Consider the following 20,272-nt stretch of genomic DNA (forward strand, 5'->3'; position numbering starts at 1 on the left):
GATAGATAGATATATATATATATATATATATATATATAGATAGATAGATAGATAGATAGATAGATAGATAGATAGATAGATAGATAGATAGATATATATATAGATAGATATAGTAGTCAGGTTTTAAGACTCTGTGATAGTGTAGGACCTGTATGAAGGTGGGGTACCTTGAATCGGTATACAGGCTTCCGTGCATTGGCCAATCCACCAACTAAACCCCCATCATTTATTTATTGAATTGTTGAGGATAAGTGAGTTTACTTTGGTGAGTGCTGGGTTCTCTGTTTGTATTTATTAGAGCGATGTGGTCATGGGCTACATGCACCCCGCCCTGTGAGTGGTAAGTACAGCTGTGTACCCCGCTTCTGTGGTGGAGAGTGCAGTGTTACATGCACCCCACCCTGTTAGTGGTAAGTGCATAGCTGTGCCCCGCTTCTGGTGCGGTGAGTGCTGTGGTTTTTACTCTGTGTGTGTGTATATATATATATATATATATATATAGATAGATAGATAGATATATATATATATATATATATATATATATATATATATATATATATATATATATATATATATATATATATATAGATATATTACATAATGAGTATGTATCAATACACATTGGAGTCTTATCTTGCAATAGCAAGCACCTGGCGGACACCATTTTAATATTACTTCCTGGTTCTTCCCAGGAAGTGGCTGCCCTACAACACTTAGCCTCTGGAGGAGCCGGGGTGTTAGGAATTTTATTGGTTTTGTACAGCATAGTTTTCACTATTGTAGGTTAAACACGTGCACTGTAATGCGGATTCATACACACCTTCCTTACGTGATACTAAGCACGGTACTGGTCTGTCCTTCTGTGCTTGTTTGTCGGTGTACGTAATGAGTACGTCTAATGCAAAGTCAAACAAGCAGCTTCGCTGCAAAGTCTTGTCAGACAGTATGTCTGACAAATACGACTGCACATACGACGCATATACTGCCTGGGGAAAATTGTTATTATTTGTCTTATAAATTGACAGTTTCAGCTAGGTTGCTTTCTGTCGATTCAATGCCAACCCTCATGTCACACAGCCGGCCATTGTTAATTAACAGTGAGTACGTCAGGTTCTCAACGAAGACTGAAGAACATTTTTCCCAATGATGCAGTATGGTGGCTAAACAGGGAACTCTGGTGTGTTTTCCTTATTCAGCATCTCTTACTAAGCAGCTAAGACAAATAAGGACTCTTGCCGATCCTCTTTGGGGGATGCTAGCGCGTGTTTGCCCTGGGTACGGCAGTAGGGGTGTTGCTTAGCCCTGCTTTGGTGCGGGTTTTGGGTTAACAAGGCGGTATTTGCATGGCAATACAGTTCACGTTTGCCCTACAAGAAGAACACCTTACGCTTCTCGCTGATCACACTTGTGAATCTACTCAATATCTAGGTACAGCTTCTGTGGACGTCGGGCAGTTTAGTTTCTTCTTTCAGCTTCACTAGTTGCGGCACGACGTGCACCTTCGCTATGTTCTTAACAGAACTAAGTCAGATTCTAATCGATAGAAGCATTACCTTACGCTGGCTGCAGGTTTGGTCCTGTCTTGGACAAATGCATTTCGCAGGCCACGAGAGGGGAAAAATCTAATATCCTACCATTGTCTACACAAATTCCTGATTAAAAATACTCAGGATATAGTCTTTACACCTCAGTCCTTTTGAGGCCGTGCTACAAGAACAGCCACATACAGGACATGTGGTAGAGGACGTGGTTTCAACAAACCACTAATTGTCGTCAACACATATACCAGGGGTGGCCAGACTTTTTGAGTCGGCGATCTACTTTGAAAGCTAAAAAGCTTTTGTGATCTACCTAGGAGGAATAATTGCTTGCGTGCAAAAAAAGGGGCGTGGCATAACAAAAAGTGGGTGTCATAACAAAAGTGGGCGTGGTATAACAAAAAAGGGTCGTAGCCTTGCTGCACAGAGTGTAATGACTGCCTCACACGAAATAACACATTGGCCCCCACAGGTAAAAACCTCAAACACATATGCTCCCACAGTGCCAGATACACACATGTGCCCACAGTGCCAGATATGACCCCACAGTGCCAGATACAGATATGCCCCCACAGTGCCATGTGCCCACAGTGCTAGATATGCCCCCACAGTGCCAGATTATAGATATGCCCCCACAGTGCCAGATTATAGATATGCCCCCACAGTGCCATGTGCCCACAGTGCCAGATATGCCCCCACAGTGCCAGATATGCCCCCCACAGTGCCAGACAGATATGCCCCCACAGTGCCATGTGCCCACAGTGCTAGATATCTAGATATGCCCCCACAGTGCCAGATTACAGATATGCCCCCACAGTGCCATGTGCCCACAGTGCTAGATATGACCCCACAGTGCCAGATTATAGATATGCCCCCACAGTGCCATGTGCCCACAGTGCCATGTGTCCACAGTGCCAGATATGCCCCCACAGTGCCAGATACAGATATGCCCCCACAGTGCCATGTGCCCACAGTGCTAGATATGCCCCCACAGTGCCAGATTAGATATGCCCCCACACTGCCATGTGCCCACAGTGCCAGATATGACCCCACAGTGCCAGATACAGATATGCCCCCCACAGTACCAGATATGCCCCCACAGTGCCATGTGCCCACAGTGCTAGATATGCCCCCGCAGTGCCAGATTATAGATATGTGCCCACAGTGCCAGATATGCCCCCACAGTGCCATGTGCCCGCAGAGCCAGATATGCCCCCACAGTGCCACATATGACCCACATTGCCAGATATGCCCCCACTGAGCCATGTGCCCACAATGCCAGATATGCCCCCATAGTAGAGCTCACCGTTACTGTGTGGTGAGCGCAGCGCACGCTTCTCCTGCCTGCCGCCCTGCTTTTCAGTCAGATCTCCGGCGGTGACGGCAGCCAGCGTGTATGTCTCAAATCAGGCGCCGGTCCGCGAGCTCTCATTGGCTAACGAACCGGCACCTGATTTGAGCCATACACTCCGCCGTCACTGCCGGAGACCAGACAGAGGGGCAGGGCGGCAGGCAGGAGAGGCGCGGCTTCGGGTGGCTGGGTGGAGGATCGCGATCGACTGGTCGCAGGTCCGCGATCGACCAGTCGATCGCGATCGACTGTTTGGCCACCCCTGACATATACGGTTAGGGTACTGCCGCCTACTTCAAGGCATCGCTAACCAAGTTTTCAGTGGCTTTTACAGGACGTTAAGCCCACTGACAGGCCAGTGCCATAATGGGTTTCCAGGCCATCACCGATCGTCAGTTGTGGGCGTCCACAGTTGGGTGGATCTGCAATTTTGGGTTCTCAGCTTACAAAATACAGGTCGATTGTCTTCCACCATTGCAATTTGCAAGACAGGTCTGCCTGGGTCAGAAGACAAGACGGCGGATCTGCAGACCGCGATACAAAAGCCGGATGTCTCTGTCAGTTCGATACTGACCCTACAGGCAGAGCCGGATTAAGGCTATGGGGGTCCCGGGGCGCTTCAAACAAGGGGGCCCCTAACAGAGGCAGGGAGATCAAATATATATATTTCTCTGACGTCCTAAGTGGATGCTGGGGACTCCGTCAGGACCATGGGGATTAGCGGCTCCGCAGGAGACAGGGCACAAAAGTAAAAGCTTTAGGACTAGGTGGTGTGCACTGGCTCCTCCCCCTATGACCCTCCTCCAAGCCCCAGTTAGGTTTTTGTGCCCGGCCGAGAAGGGTGCAATCTAGGTAGCTCTCCTGAGCTGCTTAGAATAAAAGTATAGACTTAGGTTTTTTTTATTTTCAGTGAGTCCTGCTGGCAACAGGCTCACTGCATCGAGGGACTAAGGGGAGAAGAAGCGAACTCACCTGCGTGCAGAGTGGATTGGGCTTCTTGGCTACTGGACATTAGCTCCAGAGGGACGATCACAGGCCCAGCCATGGATGGGTCCCGGAGCCGCGCCGCCGGCCCCCTTACAGAGCCAGAAGAGTGAAGAGGTCCAGAAATCGGCGGCAGAAGGCATCTTGTCTTCAAGAAAGGTAGCGCACAGCACTGCAGCTGTGCGCCATTGCTCTCAGCACACTTCACACTCCGGTCACTGAGGGTGCAGGGCGCTGGGGGGGGGCGCCCTGAGACGCAATGAAAACACTATTTATGGTAAAAAATACATCACATATAGCTCCTGGGCTATATGGATGTATTTAACCCCTGCCATTTTACCTCATAAAAAGCGTGAGAAAGGCCGCCGTGAAGGGGGCGGAGCCTATCTCCTCAGCACACAAGCGCCATTTTCCCTCACAGCTCCGCTGGAAGGACGTCTCCCTGACTCTCCCCTGCAGTCCTGCACTACAGAAACAGGGTAAAAAAGAGAGGGGGGGGCACTAATTTGGCATATAAAAACCTATATAGCAGCTATAAGGGAGAAACACTTATTTATAAGGTTGTCCCTATACATATATAGCGCTCTGGTGTGTGCTGGCAAACTCTCCCTCTGTCTCCCCAAAGGGCTAGTGGGGTCCTGTCCTCTATCAGAGCATTCCCTGTGTGTGTGCTGTGCGTCGGTACGCGTGTGTCAACATGTATGAGGAGGAAAATGGTGTGGAGGCCGAGCAATTGCCTGTATTAGTGATGTCACCCCCTAGGGAGTCGACACCTGACTGGATGGTCTTATTTAAGGAATTACGTGATAGTGTCAGCACTTTACAAAAAACTGTTGACGACATGAGACAGCCGGCAAGTCAGTTAGTGCCTGTCCAGGCGTCTCAAACACCGTCAGGGGCTCTAAAGCGCCCATTACCTCAGTCGGTCGACACGGACACTGACTCCAGTGTCGACGGTGAAGAAACAAACGTATTTTCCAGTAGGGCCACACGTTACATGATCACGGCAATGAAGGAGGCTTTGCATATTTCTGATACTACAAGTACCACAAAAAAGGGTATTATGTGGGGTGTGAAAAAACTACCCGTAGTTTTTCCTGAATCAGAAGAATTAAATGAAGTGTGTGATGATGCGTGGGTCTCCCCCGATAAAAAATTGCTGATATCTAAGAAATTATTGGCATTATACCCTTTCCCGCCAGAAGTTAGGGCGCGTTGGGAAACACCCCCTAGGGTGGATAAGGCACTCACACGCTTATCAAAACAAGTGGCGTTACCGTCTCCTGATACGGCCGCCCTCAAGGAGCCAGTTGATAGGAAGCTGGAAAATGTCCTAAAAAGTATATACACACATACTGGTGTTATACTGCGACCAGCGATTGCCTCAGCCTGGATGTGCAGCGCTGGGGTGGCGTGGTCGGAGTCCCTGACTGAAAATATTGATACCCTGGACAGGGACAGTTTTTTATTGACTATAGAGCGTTTAAAAGATGCGTTTCTATATATGCGTGATGCACAGAGGGATATTTGCACCCTGGCATCAAGAGTAAGTGCGATGTCCATTTCTGCCAGAAGATGTTTATGGACACGACAGTGGTCAGGTGATGCGGATTCCAAACGGCATATGGAAGTATTGCCGTATAAAGGGGAGGAGTTATTTGGGGTCGGTCTTTCGGACCTGGTGGCCACGGCAACAGCTGGAAAATCCACCTTTTTACCCCAACTCACCTCTCAGCAGAAAAAGACACCGTCTTTTCAGCCTCAGTCCTTTCGTCCCCATAAGGGCAAGCGGGCAAAGGGCCAGTCATATCTGCCCCGGGGTAGAGGAAAGGGAAAAAGACTGCAGCAGACAGCCTCTTCCCAGGAACAGAAGCCCTCCACCGCTTCTGCCAAGTCCTCAGCATGACGCTGGGGCCTTACAAGCGGACTCAGGTGCGGTGGGGGGTCGTCTCAAGAGTTTCAGCGCGCAGTGGGCTCACTCGCAAGTGGACCCCTGGATCCTACAGGTAGTATCCCAGGGGTACAGATTGGAATTCGAGACGTCTCCCCCTCGCAGGTTCCTGAAGTCTGCTTTACCAACGTCTCCCTCCGACAGGGAGGCAGTATTGGAAGCAATTCACAATCTGTATTCCCAGCAGGTGATAATCAAAGTACCCCTCCTACAACAGGGAAAGGGGTATTATTCCACACTATTTGTGGTACCGAAGCCAGACGGCTCGGTGAGACCTATTCTAAATCTGAAATCTTTGAACACTTACATACAAAGGTTCAAATTCAAGATTGAGTCACTCAGAGCAGTGATAGCGAACCTGGAAGAAGGGGACTATATGGTGTCCCTGGACATCAAGGATGCTTACCTTCATGTCCCAATTTGCCCTTCTCACCAAGGGTACCTCAGGTTCGTAGTACAGAACTGTCATTATCAGTTTCAGACGCTGCCGTTTGGATTGTCCACAGCACCCCGGGTCTTTACCAAGGTAATGGCCGAAATGATGATTCTTCTTCGAAGAAAAGGCGTCTTAATTATCCCTTACTTGGACGATCTCCTGATAAGGGCAAAGTCCAGGGAACAGTTGGAGGTCGGAGTAGCACTATCTCGGGTACTGCTACAACAGCACGGGTGGATTCTAAATATTCCAAAATCGCAGCTGATCCCGACGACACGTCTGCTGTTCCTAGGGATGATTCTGGACACAGTCCAGAAAAAGGTGTTTCTCCCGGAGGAGAAAGCCTGGGAGTTATCCGAGCTAGTCAGGAACCTCCTAAAACCAGGAAAAGTGTCAGTGCATCATTGCACAAGGGTCCTGGGAAAGATGGTGGCTTCTTACGAAGCGATTCCATTCGGCAGATTTCACGCAAGAACTTTTCAGTGGGATCTGCTGAACAAATGGTCCGGATCGCATCTTCAGATGCATCAGCGGATAACCCTGTCTCCGAGGACAAGGGTGTCTCTTCTGTGGTGGCTGCAGAGTGCTCATCTACTAGAGGGCCGCAGATTCGGCATTCAGGATTGGATCCTGGTGACTACGGATGCCAGCCTGAGAGGCTGGGGAGCAGTCACACAGGGAAGAAATTTCCAGGGAACGTGGTCAAGTCTAGAGACTTCTCTCCACATAAATATACTGGAGCTAAGGGCAGTTTACAATGCTCTATGCCTAGCAAGACCTCTGCTTCAAGGTCAGCCGGTGCTGATCCAGTCGGACAACATCACGGCAGTCGCCCACGTAAACAGACAGGGCGGCACAAGAAGCAGGAGGGCAATGGCAGAAGCTGCAAGGATTCTTCGCTGGGCGGAAAATCATGTGATAGCACTGTCAGCAGTGTTCATTCCGGGAGTGGACAACTGGGAAGCAGACTTCCTCAGCAGGCACGACCTCCACCCGGGAGAGTGGGGACTTCACACGGAAGTCTTCCACATGATTGTGAACCGTTGGGAAAAACCAAAGGTGGACATGATGGTGTCCCGCCTCAACAAAAAACTGGACAGGTATTGCGCCAGGTCAAGTGACCCTCAGGCAATAGCTGTGGACGCTCTGGTAACACCGTGGGTGTACCAGTCAGTGTATGTGTTCCCTCCTCTTCCTCTCATACCCAAGGTACTGAGAATTATAAGACGGAGAGGAGTAAGAACTATACTCGTGGCTCCGGATTGGCCAAGGAGGACTTGGTACCCGGAACTTCAAGAGATGCTCACAGAGGACCCATGGCCTCTGCCGTTAAGAAGGGACTTGCTTCAGCAAGGACCCTGTCTGTTCCAAGACTTACCGCGGCTGCGTTTGACGGCATGGCGGTTGAACGCCGGATCCTAAGGGAAAAAGGCATTCCGGAAGAGGTCATACCTACCCTGGTCAAAGCCAGGAAGGAGGTGACCGCACAACATTATCACCGCATTTGGCGAAAATATGTTGCGTGGTGTGAGGCAAGGAAGGCCCCCACGGAGGAATTTCAACTCGGTCAATTCCTGCATTTCCTGCAAACAGGAGTGTCTATGGGCCTCAAATTGGGGTCCATTAAGGTTCAAATTTCGGCCTGTCCATTTTCTTCCAGAAAGAATTGGCTTCAGTTTTTGAAGTCCAGACATTCGTCAAGGGAGTACTGCATATACAACCCCCTTTTGTGCCTCCAGTGGCACCGTGGGATCTCAACGTAGTTCTGGGATTCCTCAAATCACATTGGTTTGAACCGCTCAAATCTGTGGATTTGAAATATCTCACATGGAAAGTGACCATGCTGTTGGCCCTGGCCTCGGCCAGGCGAGTGTCAGAATTGGCGGCTTTGTCTCACAAAAGCCCATATCTGATTTTCCATTCGGACAGGGCAGAACTGCGGACTCGTCCCCAGTTTCTCCCTAAGGTGGTGTCAGCGTTTCACCTGAACCAACCTATTGTGGTGCCTGCGGCTACTAGGGACTTGGAGGACTCCAAGTTGCTAGACGTTGTCAGGGCCCTGAAAATATATATTTCCAGGACGGCTGGAGTCAGGAAAACTGACTCGCTGTTTATCCTGTATGCACCCAACAAGCTGGGTGCTCCTGCTTCTAAGCAGACGATTGCTCGTTGGATTTGTAGTACAACTCAGCTTGCACATTCTGTGGCAGGCCTGCCACAGCCAAAATCTGTAAATGCCCATTCCACAAGGAAGGTGGGCTCATCTTGGGCGGCTGCCCGAGGGGTCTCGGCTTTACAACTTTGCCGAGCTGCTACTTGGTCAGGGGCAAACACGTTTGCAAAATTCTACAAATTTGATACCCTGGCTGAGGAGGACCTGGAGTTCTCTCATTCGGTGCTGCAGAGTCATCCGCACTCTCCCGCCCGTTTGGGAGCTTTGGTATAATCCCCATGGTCCTGACGGAGTCCCCAGCATCCACTTAGGACGTCAGAGAAAATAAGAATTTACTTACCGATAATTCTATTTCTCGTAGTCCGTAGTGGATGCTGGGCGCCCATCCCAAGTGCGGATTGTCTGCAATACTTGTACATAGTTATTGTTACAAAAATCGGGTTATTATTGTTGTGAGCCATCTTTTCAGAGGCTCCTCTGTTATCATGCTGTTAACTGGGTTCAGATCACAAGTTGTACAGTGTGATTGGTGTGGCTGGTATGAGTCTTACCCGGGATTCAAAATCTTTCCTTATTGTGTACGCTCGTCCGGGCACAGTATCCTAACTGAGGCTTGGAGGAGGGTCATAGGGGGAGGAGCCAGTGCACACCACCTAGTCCTAAAGCTTTTACTTTTGTGCCCCGTCTCCTGCGGAGCCGCTAATCCCCATGGTCCTGACGGAGTCCCCAGCATCCACTACGGACTACGAGAAATAGAATTATCGGTAAGTAAATTCTTATTATATATAATATGGGATGTAGTTATGTGACCGGCGATCAGGAGACCGCCGGTTACAAAACCGACGGCTACATTTCACTCCCTTCACAATTCCTAGAGTCGGTATGTCGACTAGAAGGGACTATTCCCACTCGTGGGTGTCCGCGACACCCATGGAGTGGGAATAGAACCTGTGGCGAGCGCAGAGCAGCTTGCCACTTAGCCTGCCGGGTATCTAAATGCTGAGATCCCACCTTCGGTATGGTGACCGGCGGTCTCCAAACCGCTGGTCACACAATACCAACACATATATATATATATATATATATATATATATATCAAAGGCATGATGTCTGGCTTTCCCCCTGCATGAACAATGCTGCAGCGGTTGCCCACCGGGTGTTGCACTGGGTGGCCGCACAAATAAATCCACAATTGTCCCAATGGTGCAGCACTCCTGGCGTCTAAGTAATACCACTGTTTTAGGCATAAGTTTGGCAACGTTTCAGTGCCCTTTATTAGTGTGGCACTTTCATCAATAGTGGTATTACTTGGACGCCAGGAGTGCTGCACCATTGGGACACTATGTACATACATACACCTGCATATACAGTATATGTTTACACATGCACATATATATATATATATATATATATATATATATATATATACACACACACACACATTACCCACACACACACAATTACACACACACAACACAAAGCAAAAAATTACAATTTAACACAGCAGCAGGTAAATTAAAAAAACAACAACAAACAATACACCCAGCTTACTTTTTGATCTGCTGCTGGTGAGACAGGAGAGCAGCTACAGCTCGCTCCCCCACGCAACCCCTCTGGCTCCACAAAACTTCCGTGCAGCCTGCGCGCCCAGCCAGTGACTTAGCCGCAGGCTGCTACTACTTCTCACCCATTGGACAGCTGAGCCGTCGCTCAGCTGTCCCTTACTTCATGAAGCGCCAGCGCTGTTAGGTTGCCAGGGCAACCGTCAGGGAGACGCGCGGGGTCCGGGAGGCCAGCGCTGCAGGTCGGATCGCTAACAGAGATCCGATCTGTGGCTGGCGGCGGGGGGCCCTTTTAGAAAGGGGGGCCCGGGGTACATGCCCCCCCCCCCCCCCCCCCCCCCTTAATCCGGCTCTGCCTACAGGAGGTCAATCAGTACGTAGTTTACTACAGATTCAACATGGAATACCTGCAGTTGGTGAATGCAGGTTGAAATCCACAGTAATTCTGGGTTTCGACAAAAATTAGTACTTAGACGCATCAGGCCTACTTATGTTTTGCAGTAAAAACCATTTTCACTTTCAGGCGCTACCGTTTGGCTTCGTATCGGCGCCTCGGGTGGTCACAAGTACTGGCTGTTATGATAGCTCATCTCAGATCCCTGAGACTGATGACAGTTCCGTGCTTTGCAGATCTGCTCAACATAGCTCCGTCTCGACGCTTATTCCTGCAACGTGTCTTACTAACGTACAATGGCGTCGTTCAGCACGGTTGGATTGTCAACCTAAAGGAATCAAGCCTCATTCCGTCACAAATAGGAATCATTCCGTGGATAAACGGATTTACCTGCCTGAACACAACACACAAAGTGTTCGTCATCGCGTACAGTTAGTACGCAATCCACGGACAGATTCCATACATTTGGGCATTCGACTGTTAGGAAGGAGGGTGGCGTCTTTCGACGGACTCCAGTTCGCAAGAGTTCACTCATGTCATTGTCACCTGGATGTTATTGCACCCATCTAACAGATTCATCAGATAGTGCGGTTGTCTTCAAGGGCCAGAGTATCACTACTCTGGTGGCTCCAGGTACATAATCTCACCGCAGGGAGAATGTTCGGCATCTGGAATTGGATAATTCTAAAGACGGACGCGATTCTCAGAGGTTGGGAAGCTGTGGTCCCAAATTATCAACTTCACAGAAGATTGCTATCAATAAAATGTCCTGGAACTCAGGGCAATTTACAATGCGCTGCCGCAAGCGGTGCACATGCTCCGGGCTCAGACTGTTCAGGTGCAGTCAGACAACGCAACTGCGATCGCATACATCACCAAACGAGGAATTCGAAGTCGCATGGCAATGTGACAAGTGCTCGAATCCTCAATTGGGCCGAGCGTCACCAGGTGATATTGTCGGCAGTGTTCATTCTGGGAGTGGACACCTGGGAGGCAGATTATCCCAGCGGTCAGGATTTTCATCCAGGAAACTGGGCATTAAATTCAGAAGCGTTCCTGATGTTGGTCCAGCGGTGGAGTTACCCACAGGGGGATCTAATGGCATCTTGCCAAAAATCATCAAACATCTCAGAATGTGTCCAGAACAAGAGCTCCAAAGGCAGTGGCAGTGGATGCTCTCGTGATCGCGTGGCCGTACAGCTTTGTGCATCTGTTTCCACCGTTTCCGCTGCTTCCTCGCTTGCTAAAACAGACCAAACGAGAGTCCACGACGGTCTTACTAGTGGTGCCTCATTGGCCTCGGAGAGCATGGTTCTCGGATCCCCGCGACCTACTCAGTCGATTCTTAACCGCCCCTGCCACGTCCGGACCTGTTACAACAGGCTCCGTGCCTTTACCCCGATTTAGCGAGGCGCCGCTTGACGGGGTGGCTGTTGAAACCACCCTCTTAAGAAGGGAGGGCATTCCACAATCTGTTCTACCAACCATGTTAAGTGCTAGGAAGCCAGTTACACCAGCTCATTATCACAGAATTTGGCGTGCCTATATAGGTTGGTGTGAAGCTCGGAAGTTGCGACATTATCTTTATCATTATCCCGTCTTTTAATATTTTTACTGGGTAAGGTGGAGGACTACGTTTCTGCACTCAAGGTGCAGGTCTTTGCCTTGTTAATTTACCTGCAAAGGCGTTTGGCTCTTTTGCCGACTGTACTTACTTTCCAGCAAGGTGTCCTCAGAGTACAACCCCCATTTATACTACCTACAGCGCCATGGGACTTGAATCTGGTTGTTGATTATTTACAGTCTTCATGTTTTGAACCCTTACAACAAGTGGAGGTTCAGTTTCTCACTTGGAAAACATTTTTCCTTAGCCTCAGCAAGGCGTGTTTCTACATTGGGTGCCTTGTCATGCAAGCCACCTTATCTGGTGTTTTATAATCATAGAGCGGAACTTCGCACGAATTCAGTTTTCCTACCAAAGATGGTATAATGTTACACATCAATTAATCAATCGTAGTTCCTGTGTTATCAGTAGGTTCAGGAACTTCAGCTACTTTAGATGTGGTACGCACACGTTTATGTAGCCAAACATCAATTGTACGTTAAACAGTTACATTGTTTGTTCTCTCTAATGTAGTTAAGATAGCTTAGCCAGCTTCCAAGCAGACATTATACCATACGTCACGCTTAGCTTCATGATAGGCTACACCGCCTACATCAGTGTCAGGCCATTCCACACGTTCTTCGGAACGTCATGGGCAGGCTACAACCGCCTACATCAGTGTCAGACCATTCCACACGTTCTTTGGGAACGTCATGGGCAGCAGGTTGTGGAGTTTCTACGAAACAACTTAAACGCGCTGCTACAAGGTCATGAGTGCATGGTCATCGGTGCACACGATTGTGCGCTGTTACAAGTTTGATACGTTTACGGCATCAGCATCTTGCTTTGGCCGTCTAGTGTTACAGGTGCCAAACAGCTCTCCCGCCCAAGGGGAAAACTTTGGTACGTCCCAAGAGTACTCCAGTGACCCCTAGTGGATGAAAAAGAAAATAGGATTTTGGTACTTACCAGATAAATCCTTTTCTTTGAATCCATAGGGGGTACTGGATGCCCACCCAGAGCAGTTTACCTGTCTTGTGGTAAGTTCAGTGGATCTTATGGTAACACATGATCACCGAGGGATACGATGTTACAGTGATATCTATTATGGTGTCAACTGTTTAGTTGTCAGTTACTTTGTGTCAACTTTAGTATTGACCGTTATATTATAATGATATATGCAATTCTCTATAGTTCATCCTCTCTATCGTTCCTGTTCGGCTCAGTAAAAATACTGAAGGCTTTATGGGAGTATGGAGGGGGTGACCAGTTACTAATTTAAATATTTAAATGTGCCATTCCCTGCTCCGCCCCGTCCATATCCCAAGAGAACTCCAGTGCCCCCTATGGATTCAAAAAAAAAGGATTTATCTGGAAAGTACCAAAATCCTATTTTCTGCAGCTTCAGCATACTCCGCACGGTCAGTTGGTATATGAGTATATCAACATAATGCTTCTGTAAAGCAGATCTGTAGTACAGCAACTTTAGTGTTGATGTATGCATTCTCCGTATTACATCGTCATGTTTTCCATATGCTTTGTTTTCTTCTCAATTGGTTCATTGTAGACTGGAGTATATTGTTAATGACTTTATGCTTGACTTGGCATGCCGAAGAGTTTAGTTTTGAGGCCAGCATAAACACGTCCTACCTAATGTTCGCATAACATGGTACTCTGCAATATCTATTTGAGAATAATAATAATATCCTCCGTGCAGGCACATTCAGGAGGTGGTGACGTTACAGGCCCAGCAGAACAGAGAGTTACAGGAAGTGTATGCACGCTTGAGGTGTTTGAGAGAGTGCAAATCAGAGCCCTTTGATGGCACGTCTCAACCGATGTCCCCACGTCGTCCCAGGTCTCTAAAAAGTAAACAGCGGAGTAGACCACAGTCTCTGACCCACATGGACAATGGCATTGGACATTCAGGTAAACTCTCCTTTGTTTCAGTGAAATGGCCAATAAACCTTTAAACCAGGCATTCCCAACCACGGTCCTCAATGCACACCAACAGTGCAGGTTTTAGTGATATCCAGGCTTCAGCACAGGTGACTTAATTAGTAGCTCAGTTATTTTGATTTAACCATCTGTGCTGCAGCCTGGATATCACTAAAACCTGCACTGTTGGTGTGCCTTGAGGACCGTGGTTGGGAATGCCTGCTTTAAACCCAAGTTAATCTGATAGGAAAATGCTTGTTGCAATCTTTAGTGCAAGGCTGGCCAAACCAGTCCTCAAGATCTACCAACAGTTCATGTTTTCCAGGCTTCCTGGAGATCTGTAGAATTGTCTGTTAGGAATGAATGCAGCACATCTTAATTAGTAATGACTACATCTGTGTACTAGCTAGGTGGTCTGGAAAATGTGAACTGTTGGTAGATCTCGAGGACTGGTTTGGCCAGCCCTGCTTTAATGTGTGTTACCATAACATGGACAGAGTTTGATAATGTATAAATACCTGACCTTTACCACATTACAGATGATTGTCTTGTAAATCATTCGCTGCAGTGTCTTTGAATAGGCTTACTCTTAGCATTTCTGGTACACAAGGTGGATAGTCGTGTCTAATTCCAAAAGCATTGTCACATTTCTTTTTCATTCCGAGGAGGCAATTTCTGTGTTTTTGCTGTTTATTTCTAGGAGTCCCCACCTATTCAATCCCCCTAAACTAAAGTTTAGTTTTTAATTTAGCGATTACTTTCGTTCCTTGGCATCAGGTACAGTTTTTGGAATTGTGTGACGTCATTCTGTAAATACAGAAATGGTTGTTGATTTTTTTTATTTTTTTTATTTTTAAGTTCTGCAAGTTTACTTGTTTCTCACTGGTTAAAAATAGATTATAATTTCCACAGAACAAGGCCAATGATGTTCTGGCTGGTAGAGATGAAGGCCTGGGGCCGTGTATTATCCATGAAGGTTTTCTATTTGATACTTTTTTTTTTTTAAATACATTATTCTCACAGCCTTTTAAATTCAATCATTTGACACATTTAGAAACTATTTATTGATCACCACAGTATCTAATTGGGGCTACTTTGCCTACATGCCTACTTTGATGTTGTACACTGTGAAATTGTACAAGCGCAGACTTGTTATCTTGTACGTTATCTGCTCCTCATCCAGACCACCAGTGCAGTGAGAGTAACTCTGATGCCTGCCAGCAGTCAGTCTCTGGGAAGAAGAGCATGTTCACAGATGATCTACATAAGCTGGTTGATGACTGGGCTAAGGAGAATGCGGGCAACTTACATCTGAGACAGAGCCTGAATCAGATCAAACAGAACCAGAACCGCCCAGAACCAGACAGCTGGAATCGGGTTCATGAGGTAAGAACGGCACCGATTTGAAATCGAGTATTAATTGTCTCACTGGATGTGAATGCATGAACCTAAATTGTTACCCTTGTCCCGAAAGCCGATAATCAGCCCTCCGATAATTTGCAACTCTGATAAATCGCCCCTTTTACCCATGACAGCAACGAGTGATGTGAATGTGTGCAGACGGCCTATCACACGCCTTATATACCCACCAAACCAGTGCATGTCACGTGACGTACTTCATGGGCTACGCGCTGCCGACGTCAAATGTAGGAGGTGGTCATAATTATGTGACTCGACTATATATAAAGTAAATGGCATTTGTTCCATTTCTTGCTATTGTAATTTGAACGTTTATTCTGAATAAAAGAAATGGACTACCAAATTAACTGAAACTACAATTATGTGTAAAAAAATATAATCGAAATAAGGTTGTTGATGGGTTTTGTTTTTAGAGTGTTTGTATTTTTTAAATGTATTTTCTCTTTTATTTTTTTTATTTTAGGCATCATCTGGCACCTCAGGCTTCCCATCCGCTTGGGCTCCCACACTATCTCAGATTCACGGGACTGTTCCAGCTGCTATCTCTCCATCCCTTGTACTCCCCAATTTTTCATCCGGAGGAATTCCATCGTACCCAGTACCGCATGCCTGCCAATTCAGTGGAATGGGCAGTACTGGTTACTCAGTACAGTGGTCTAACCAGTCATCAGGCCTACCTGCACAGCATCTTGCGACATACCAGGCTGGGATTGGAATGCAAGCCTTTCCTACGGCTTCAGCTCAGAAAGCGGCTACCATCCCATCATCTCCTAAATGATCCCTGCACCTGCCGTTAGACTGTTCTCTGGGATCTTACTGTGTTTTCTCTTTAGTTGTTTCAGCTCTTTGATCAAGGGTTGGTTTTGATGCAAAGGATGTGCGGTTATTTTCCTCCCCTCTCGCTGGGGATATATATATATATATTATTATTTTTTTCTATGTGCTGTGAAAATTGGGTTTAAATGTACCCTAACTGATACAGCTAGTCACTGATGAAGTCATTTAACTTTTGTACATTTTAACATTTGAAAAGAAAACAAATATTTGAGGGAATTCTCGGTGCCATACAGGCTAATGAATGTGTCCCAGCCTACAAAATGAAACTGCAGCCAAGCAAATAATGCTGTGAAAGGGTAATATTTCACGTGTGGCTGTATCCTCCAAACACCACCCCAGCCTTTGTACATGGCTGCGCGCACAGCACAACCATTTCCTTTCCAAAACAAGTTTTATGGCGGCTTCTTCTGTGTTGTCCCAGGTTTTAGCAACAATCTCCCAGAAATCTTCTCTTTCATTTCGGTTCTATATAAAGCAGAACTTTTTACTGGTGGTGCACTATTCTGCCTTTGTTTTATGTTGTTGTTTTTCCTGTTTAGTAGCATGTGATGCCACGAATGCCCCACAGCCGTGGCACGCATCACATGCTCCAGTAACAAAATGTGAACAGTTTATGCTGTAGTGAAACGTTAAGTTCGTAACATGCTCTACACTGTCAAACAGTCGCCTGGTTTATGTTGTACATTTGCCTTTCTTCAGTGACTTAGCTTTTTTTTTCCGCTCCAAAGCCCGGGATACTTGATTTGTTCAGATGTTGTTAGGCCTTGGAATGGAGTACACTTGTTACGGCTTCTCCGGCTCTTTGCCTGCATGCATTACCCCCCCAGTACCTTTTAATAAAGAGGCCTTGGGGCTTCTGTCTTTAGCACAACTGCTGCTTCTGCGCTGCCTGCAGACTCGTGCTGTGCCTTGGGGGATAGTGGACATCCTGTCGTCTCTGAATTCCATAAGCTGACAGCTTTGCGTATAGCTGCACTTTACATCGCAATGTACAGGTGAAGACGTTTTAAGTTAAACTTGTAGATAAGTTTTTATACTTGAATAGTTTTTATTGTTTCCGTTACATACCCTTTTTCCACCCATTTTGATTTTTTTTGTTTTAATGAGGGCTATATAAGCAAACACGCAAGACCACATTGCAATATGTATTCTAAAATATTATTACCCCAGTTTGTAACCCTGCCTTTCATGAAATAAATGGGAACATGACTGAAGGACAAACTGCTGTTTTAAAAGATTAATCCAGATAATAACCTAAATATTTTGTATCATTTAATGTGCAAAATAATTTGGTCAGTCATAAATAAGAGTTCTCCAGTGTATACTGTGCTTGTATAGTAAATATCTCTAAACACCTCTAAAATGCACTATGAGGAGTGTGGTTAGACCGTGCATGTATTAGGCATTGGGACTGCACCACAGCTCATGGCTACGACGGCTTCTAAGTCTGAGCAATAATTGTAACGTAGCATGTTCCATATTAGCTTCTACATTAATCGGGAACTGTGCAAGGATATCAAAATTCATTCTGGATTTATCATAAACCTTCTAGGTGGCTGTCATTTGGAATCAGCAGGATATTTAAGATTGGAGTAATTGATAGTTTCCCTAAGACTGTAAGTCCTTATATTCACATCCCAAGGATAAATGGTTATTTACATTTGAGTTATATTGCTCTTTAGTTATCTTGTTGCACTGTGGATATGAACACAGTTTGGTAGAATGTATTATTTCACCTTTTTGTTTTTCTGAAGTGACAATGTTTTGTTTTTTTCTTTTAATCTACCTCGTTTTGTAGTGCTCATCTACAGTTTTGCATCAGACGGGGTCTTCCTTTGTCTTTTGCCTTCCTTTCTGTTCTTCCTTTTAATTAGTAAACTAGAACGTAAGACAACTGATTCCTCTGTATCTGCAATGGCCTTTAAGCCATGACACGTAACTGATGCAGATGAAGAGAAGATCGAGAATGGCTTGGATAGCTCTCGTACTTCTGTTACTTCCATGAATTACAGCATCCTAGGGATTTATTCCTGTGTATTGCATTCTAGTCTGTTATGCTCTGATGCAGCTTTCCTTGCCCTGTTTCATATGAGCTATGAGGATACCCCCAATATATATTTTGTGCATTGAAGATCTTCACTTGGGAGTGTCTGCACTTTTTAGTTTATATATTTAACGAAGATTCCTATTTGCAGTTTGTTTGGATTCCCATCACCTTCTCCTATAATAAAGTCTCGTCGGGAATCGTGGCATCAGTGTATCAGCAGCATTTGCAAAGGTGAAGATCAATTCCCGTAAAACCCTTAAATGGAAGTGACAGTGCTCGATATATAGTGTTCTCTCCCCATCATATAGTTTATTCCGATCTTGATCTTGCCTATCAGTATATTTACACAGTTGCAATCCAGTATAAGAAACACTTTGCTTTTAAATTCCTGTCGATTTTTAGTGAGTCTTCTCTCAAATTAAGCCTTGCACAGATGGCCGTGAATTATAATGTAATATAAGTTGACGGTGTAACAGCTCACTAGATTGTGTTTGTGGTTGGCAGCTGTATATTGCCAAAGGGTCATCACACACGGTTACTTCTGCTGCATTTGTACTGTGCATGTATTATTTCACTCGGAGATCTGATAACACTTTCTGTTGTCCATTTGGTCAGTTCTGTTCTAAGCTAGTTCAACTCTCAGTCTGGAAGGCAAAGATTTAAGGTGTCCGTTTTTAGTATGTCTGAGCCTGCTCCCATGTGGATGTGCCATAATGACCTATGCTGTTGGTGAATGTTAAAGTGTTGCAAATACAGGAAAACGAAATGGGTTAATGCTTCTAAACATCTAGAGTTGACTCATTTTAAATAGATTACAGCAAAGCCAGGATTTTATCTGTGATTCAACAAGATATGGAAGGGGGTCGCTCACTTCTAACTGATTTGCCTCAAGCTATTCAGTTTCCCTAAAATTGGAGTGCGTTAGTTCAGCTTCATTGAAAAAGCCTGGGCAGCTTTTGAGCGATCAGAGCTGTGATGTTACACGGGGTGACATGGTCCCTGTAGGTAATGTGATGTGTCCCAGACAAGGGGCAGATGAAGGGGGGGGGGGGGGGGGGGTTGTGGGAAGAATAACGAGTTTTTCCAAATTTGCACAGATCCTTTTAAGGATTTTTTTTTTTTTTTGGTTGTTGCTGTTTTTTCTGATTTCCTAAAATTTTCACTGAATGGAACATTTAGAGCCAAGAATCCATAATAACTTCCTTGAGCTAAAGTCACACACGTGTTCTAATTTAGGCCCTTCTTCCTTAGTTTTAATATTTAGCTTAGTAATTTGGTATCATTGGTCAGCAATCGTTTGTGTGAGCATTTGGTACGTGGCTCAACCCTAGAATGTGCAATTTGTGCAGCAGTTGAAACAAAACAGACTTCTGGAACATTCCCCTCATGTAAGATGTTTAGGTTATGTCTGATCATTAGGAATGCAGCAAGCAGAGGTCTGTATGTACAGCTGGGGTAGTAGCAAATACTAAAATGTGACCTTTTTTTTATTTCCTGAGGCACAGAATGTTATGCTGAGAGGCTTTTCCAATGATTACAATGTTTTACTTGGCAGTCGTCTTACAGTATGTGAATTTTGTTTGCTGTCGCAGAAGCTTGCTATCTTATTCTGGGTTTTGGCCTGCTGGCTGTGCTGTTCTACCTTACTGTGAGGCTTTAGCATGCAGATAACACACACGCATCACATGGATGATTTGCTGTTACACAACCAGTAACATCCATTTAAACATTTTTTTAATTTATTTTTTACACACGTTTACTCCGCAGCTGGTTTTCTAAATGTGTTCCAAGGTGAATGTAGCATTGTGGAATGTACTGTAAATATGCCCAGCTCTTTCATCCCGCTTTTCATTATTCGAAGAGGCGCGAGTAAGCCACATTGCTGTCAGGTTCTCGTAAACGCTAAATACAGTGGTTGAATTTGTGAGAAAAGTAAACTGGTGCTTTATATTTGTTTTCGGTAAATGAGGCGTGACTTTTTTTTTTTTTTTTTTCCCTTCAATTTGTGGTAGAAAGACGTAGTTCTATGTGAGGAACGT

The 20,272-nt window shown here is 45.9% G+C and overlaps 1 protein-coding gene across 5 annotated transcripts in view; it reads left to right on the plus strand.

Annotated features, from left to right (window-relative positions):
• The window catches only part of WNK3 (WNK lysine deficient protein kinase 3), a 258,491-nt gene extending 239,219 nt beyond the window's left edge, over positions 1-19,272 (plus strand). For all 5 annotated transcript variants that reach the window (XM_063936367.1, XM_063936369.1, XM_063936368.1 and 2 more), the window contains 3 exons: positions 13,710-13,921; positions 15,114-15,316; positions 15,813-19,272. In XM_063936367.1, coding sequence (XP_063792437.1) covers positions 13,710-13,921; positions 15,114-15,316; positions 15,813-16,127 — 730 coding nt within the window. In that variant the 3' untranslated portion in view covers positions 16,128-19,272. The remainder of the gene's footprint in view (positions 1-13,709; positions 13,922-15,113; positions 15,317-15,812) is intronic.
• Positions 19,273-20,272: the final 1,000 nt, after the last annotated feature.

Source organism: Pseudophryne corroboree, chromosome 8, assembly GCF_028390025.1.
Source record: "Pseudophryne corroboree isolate aPseCor3 chromosome 8, aPseCor3.hap2, whole genome shotgun sequence".
Lineage (NCBI taxonomy): Eukaryota > Metazoa > Chordata > Amphibia > Anura > Myobatrachidae > Pseudophryne > Pseudophryne corroboree.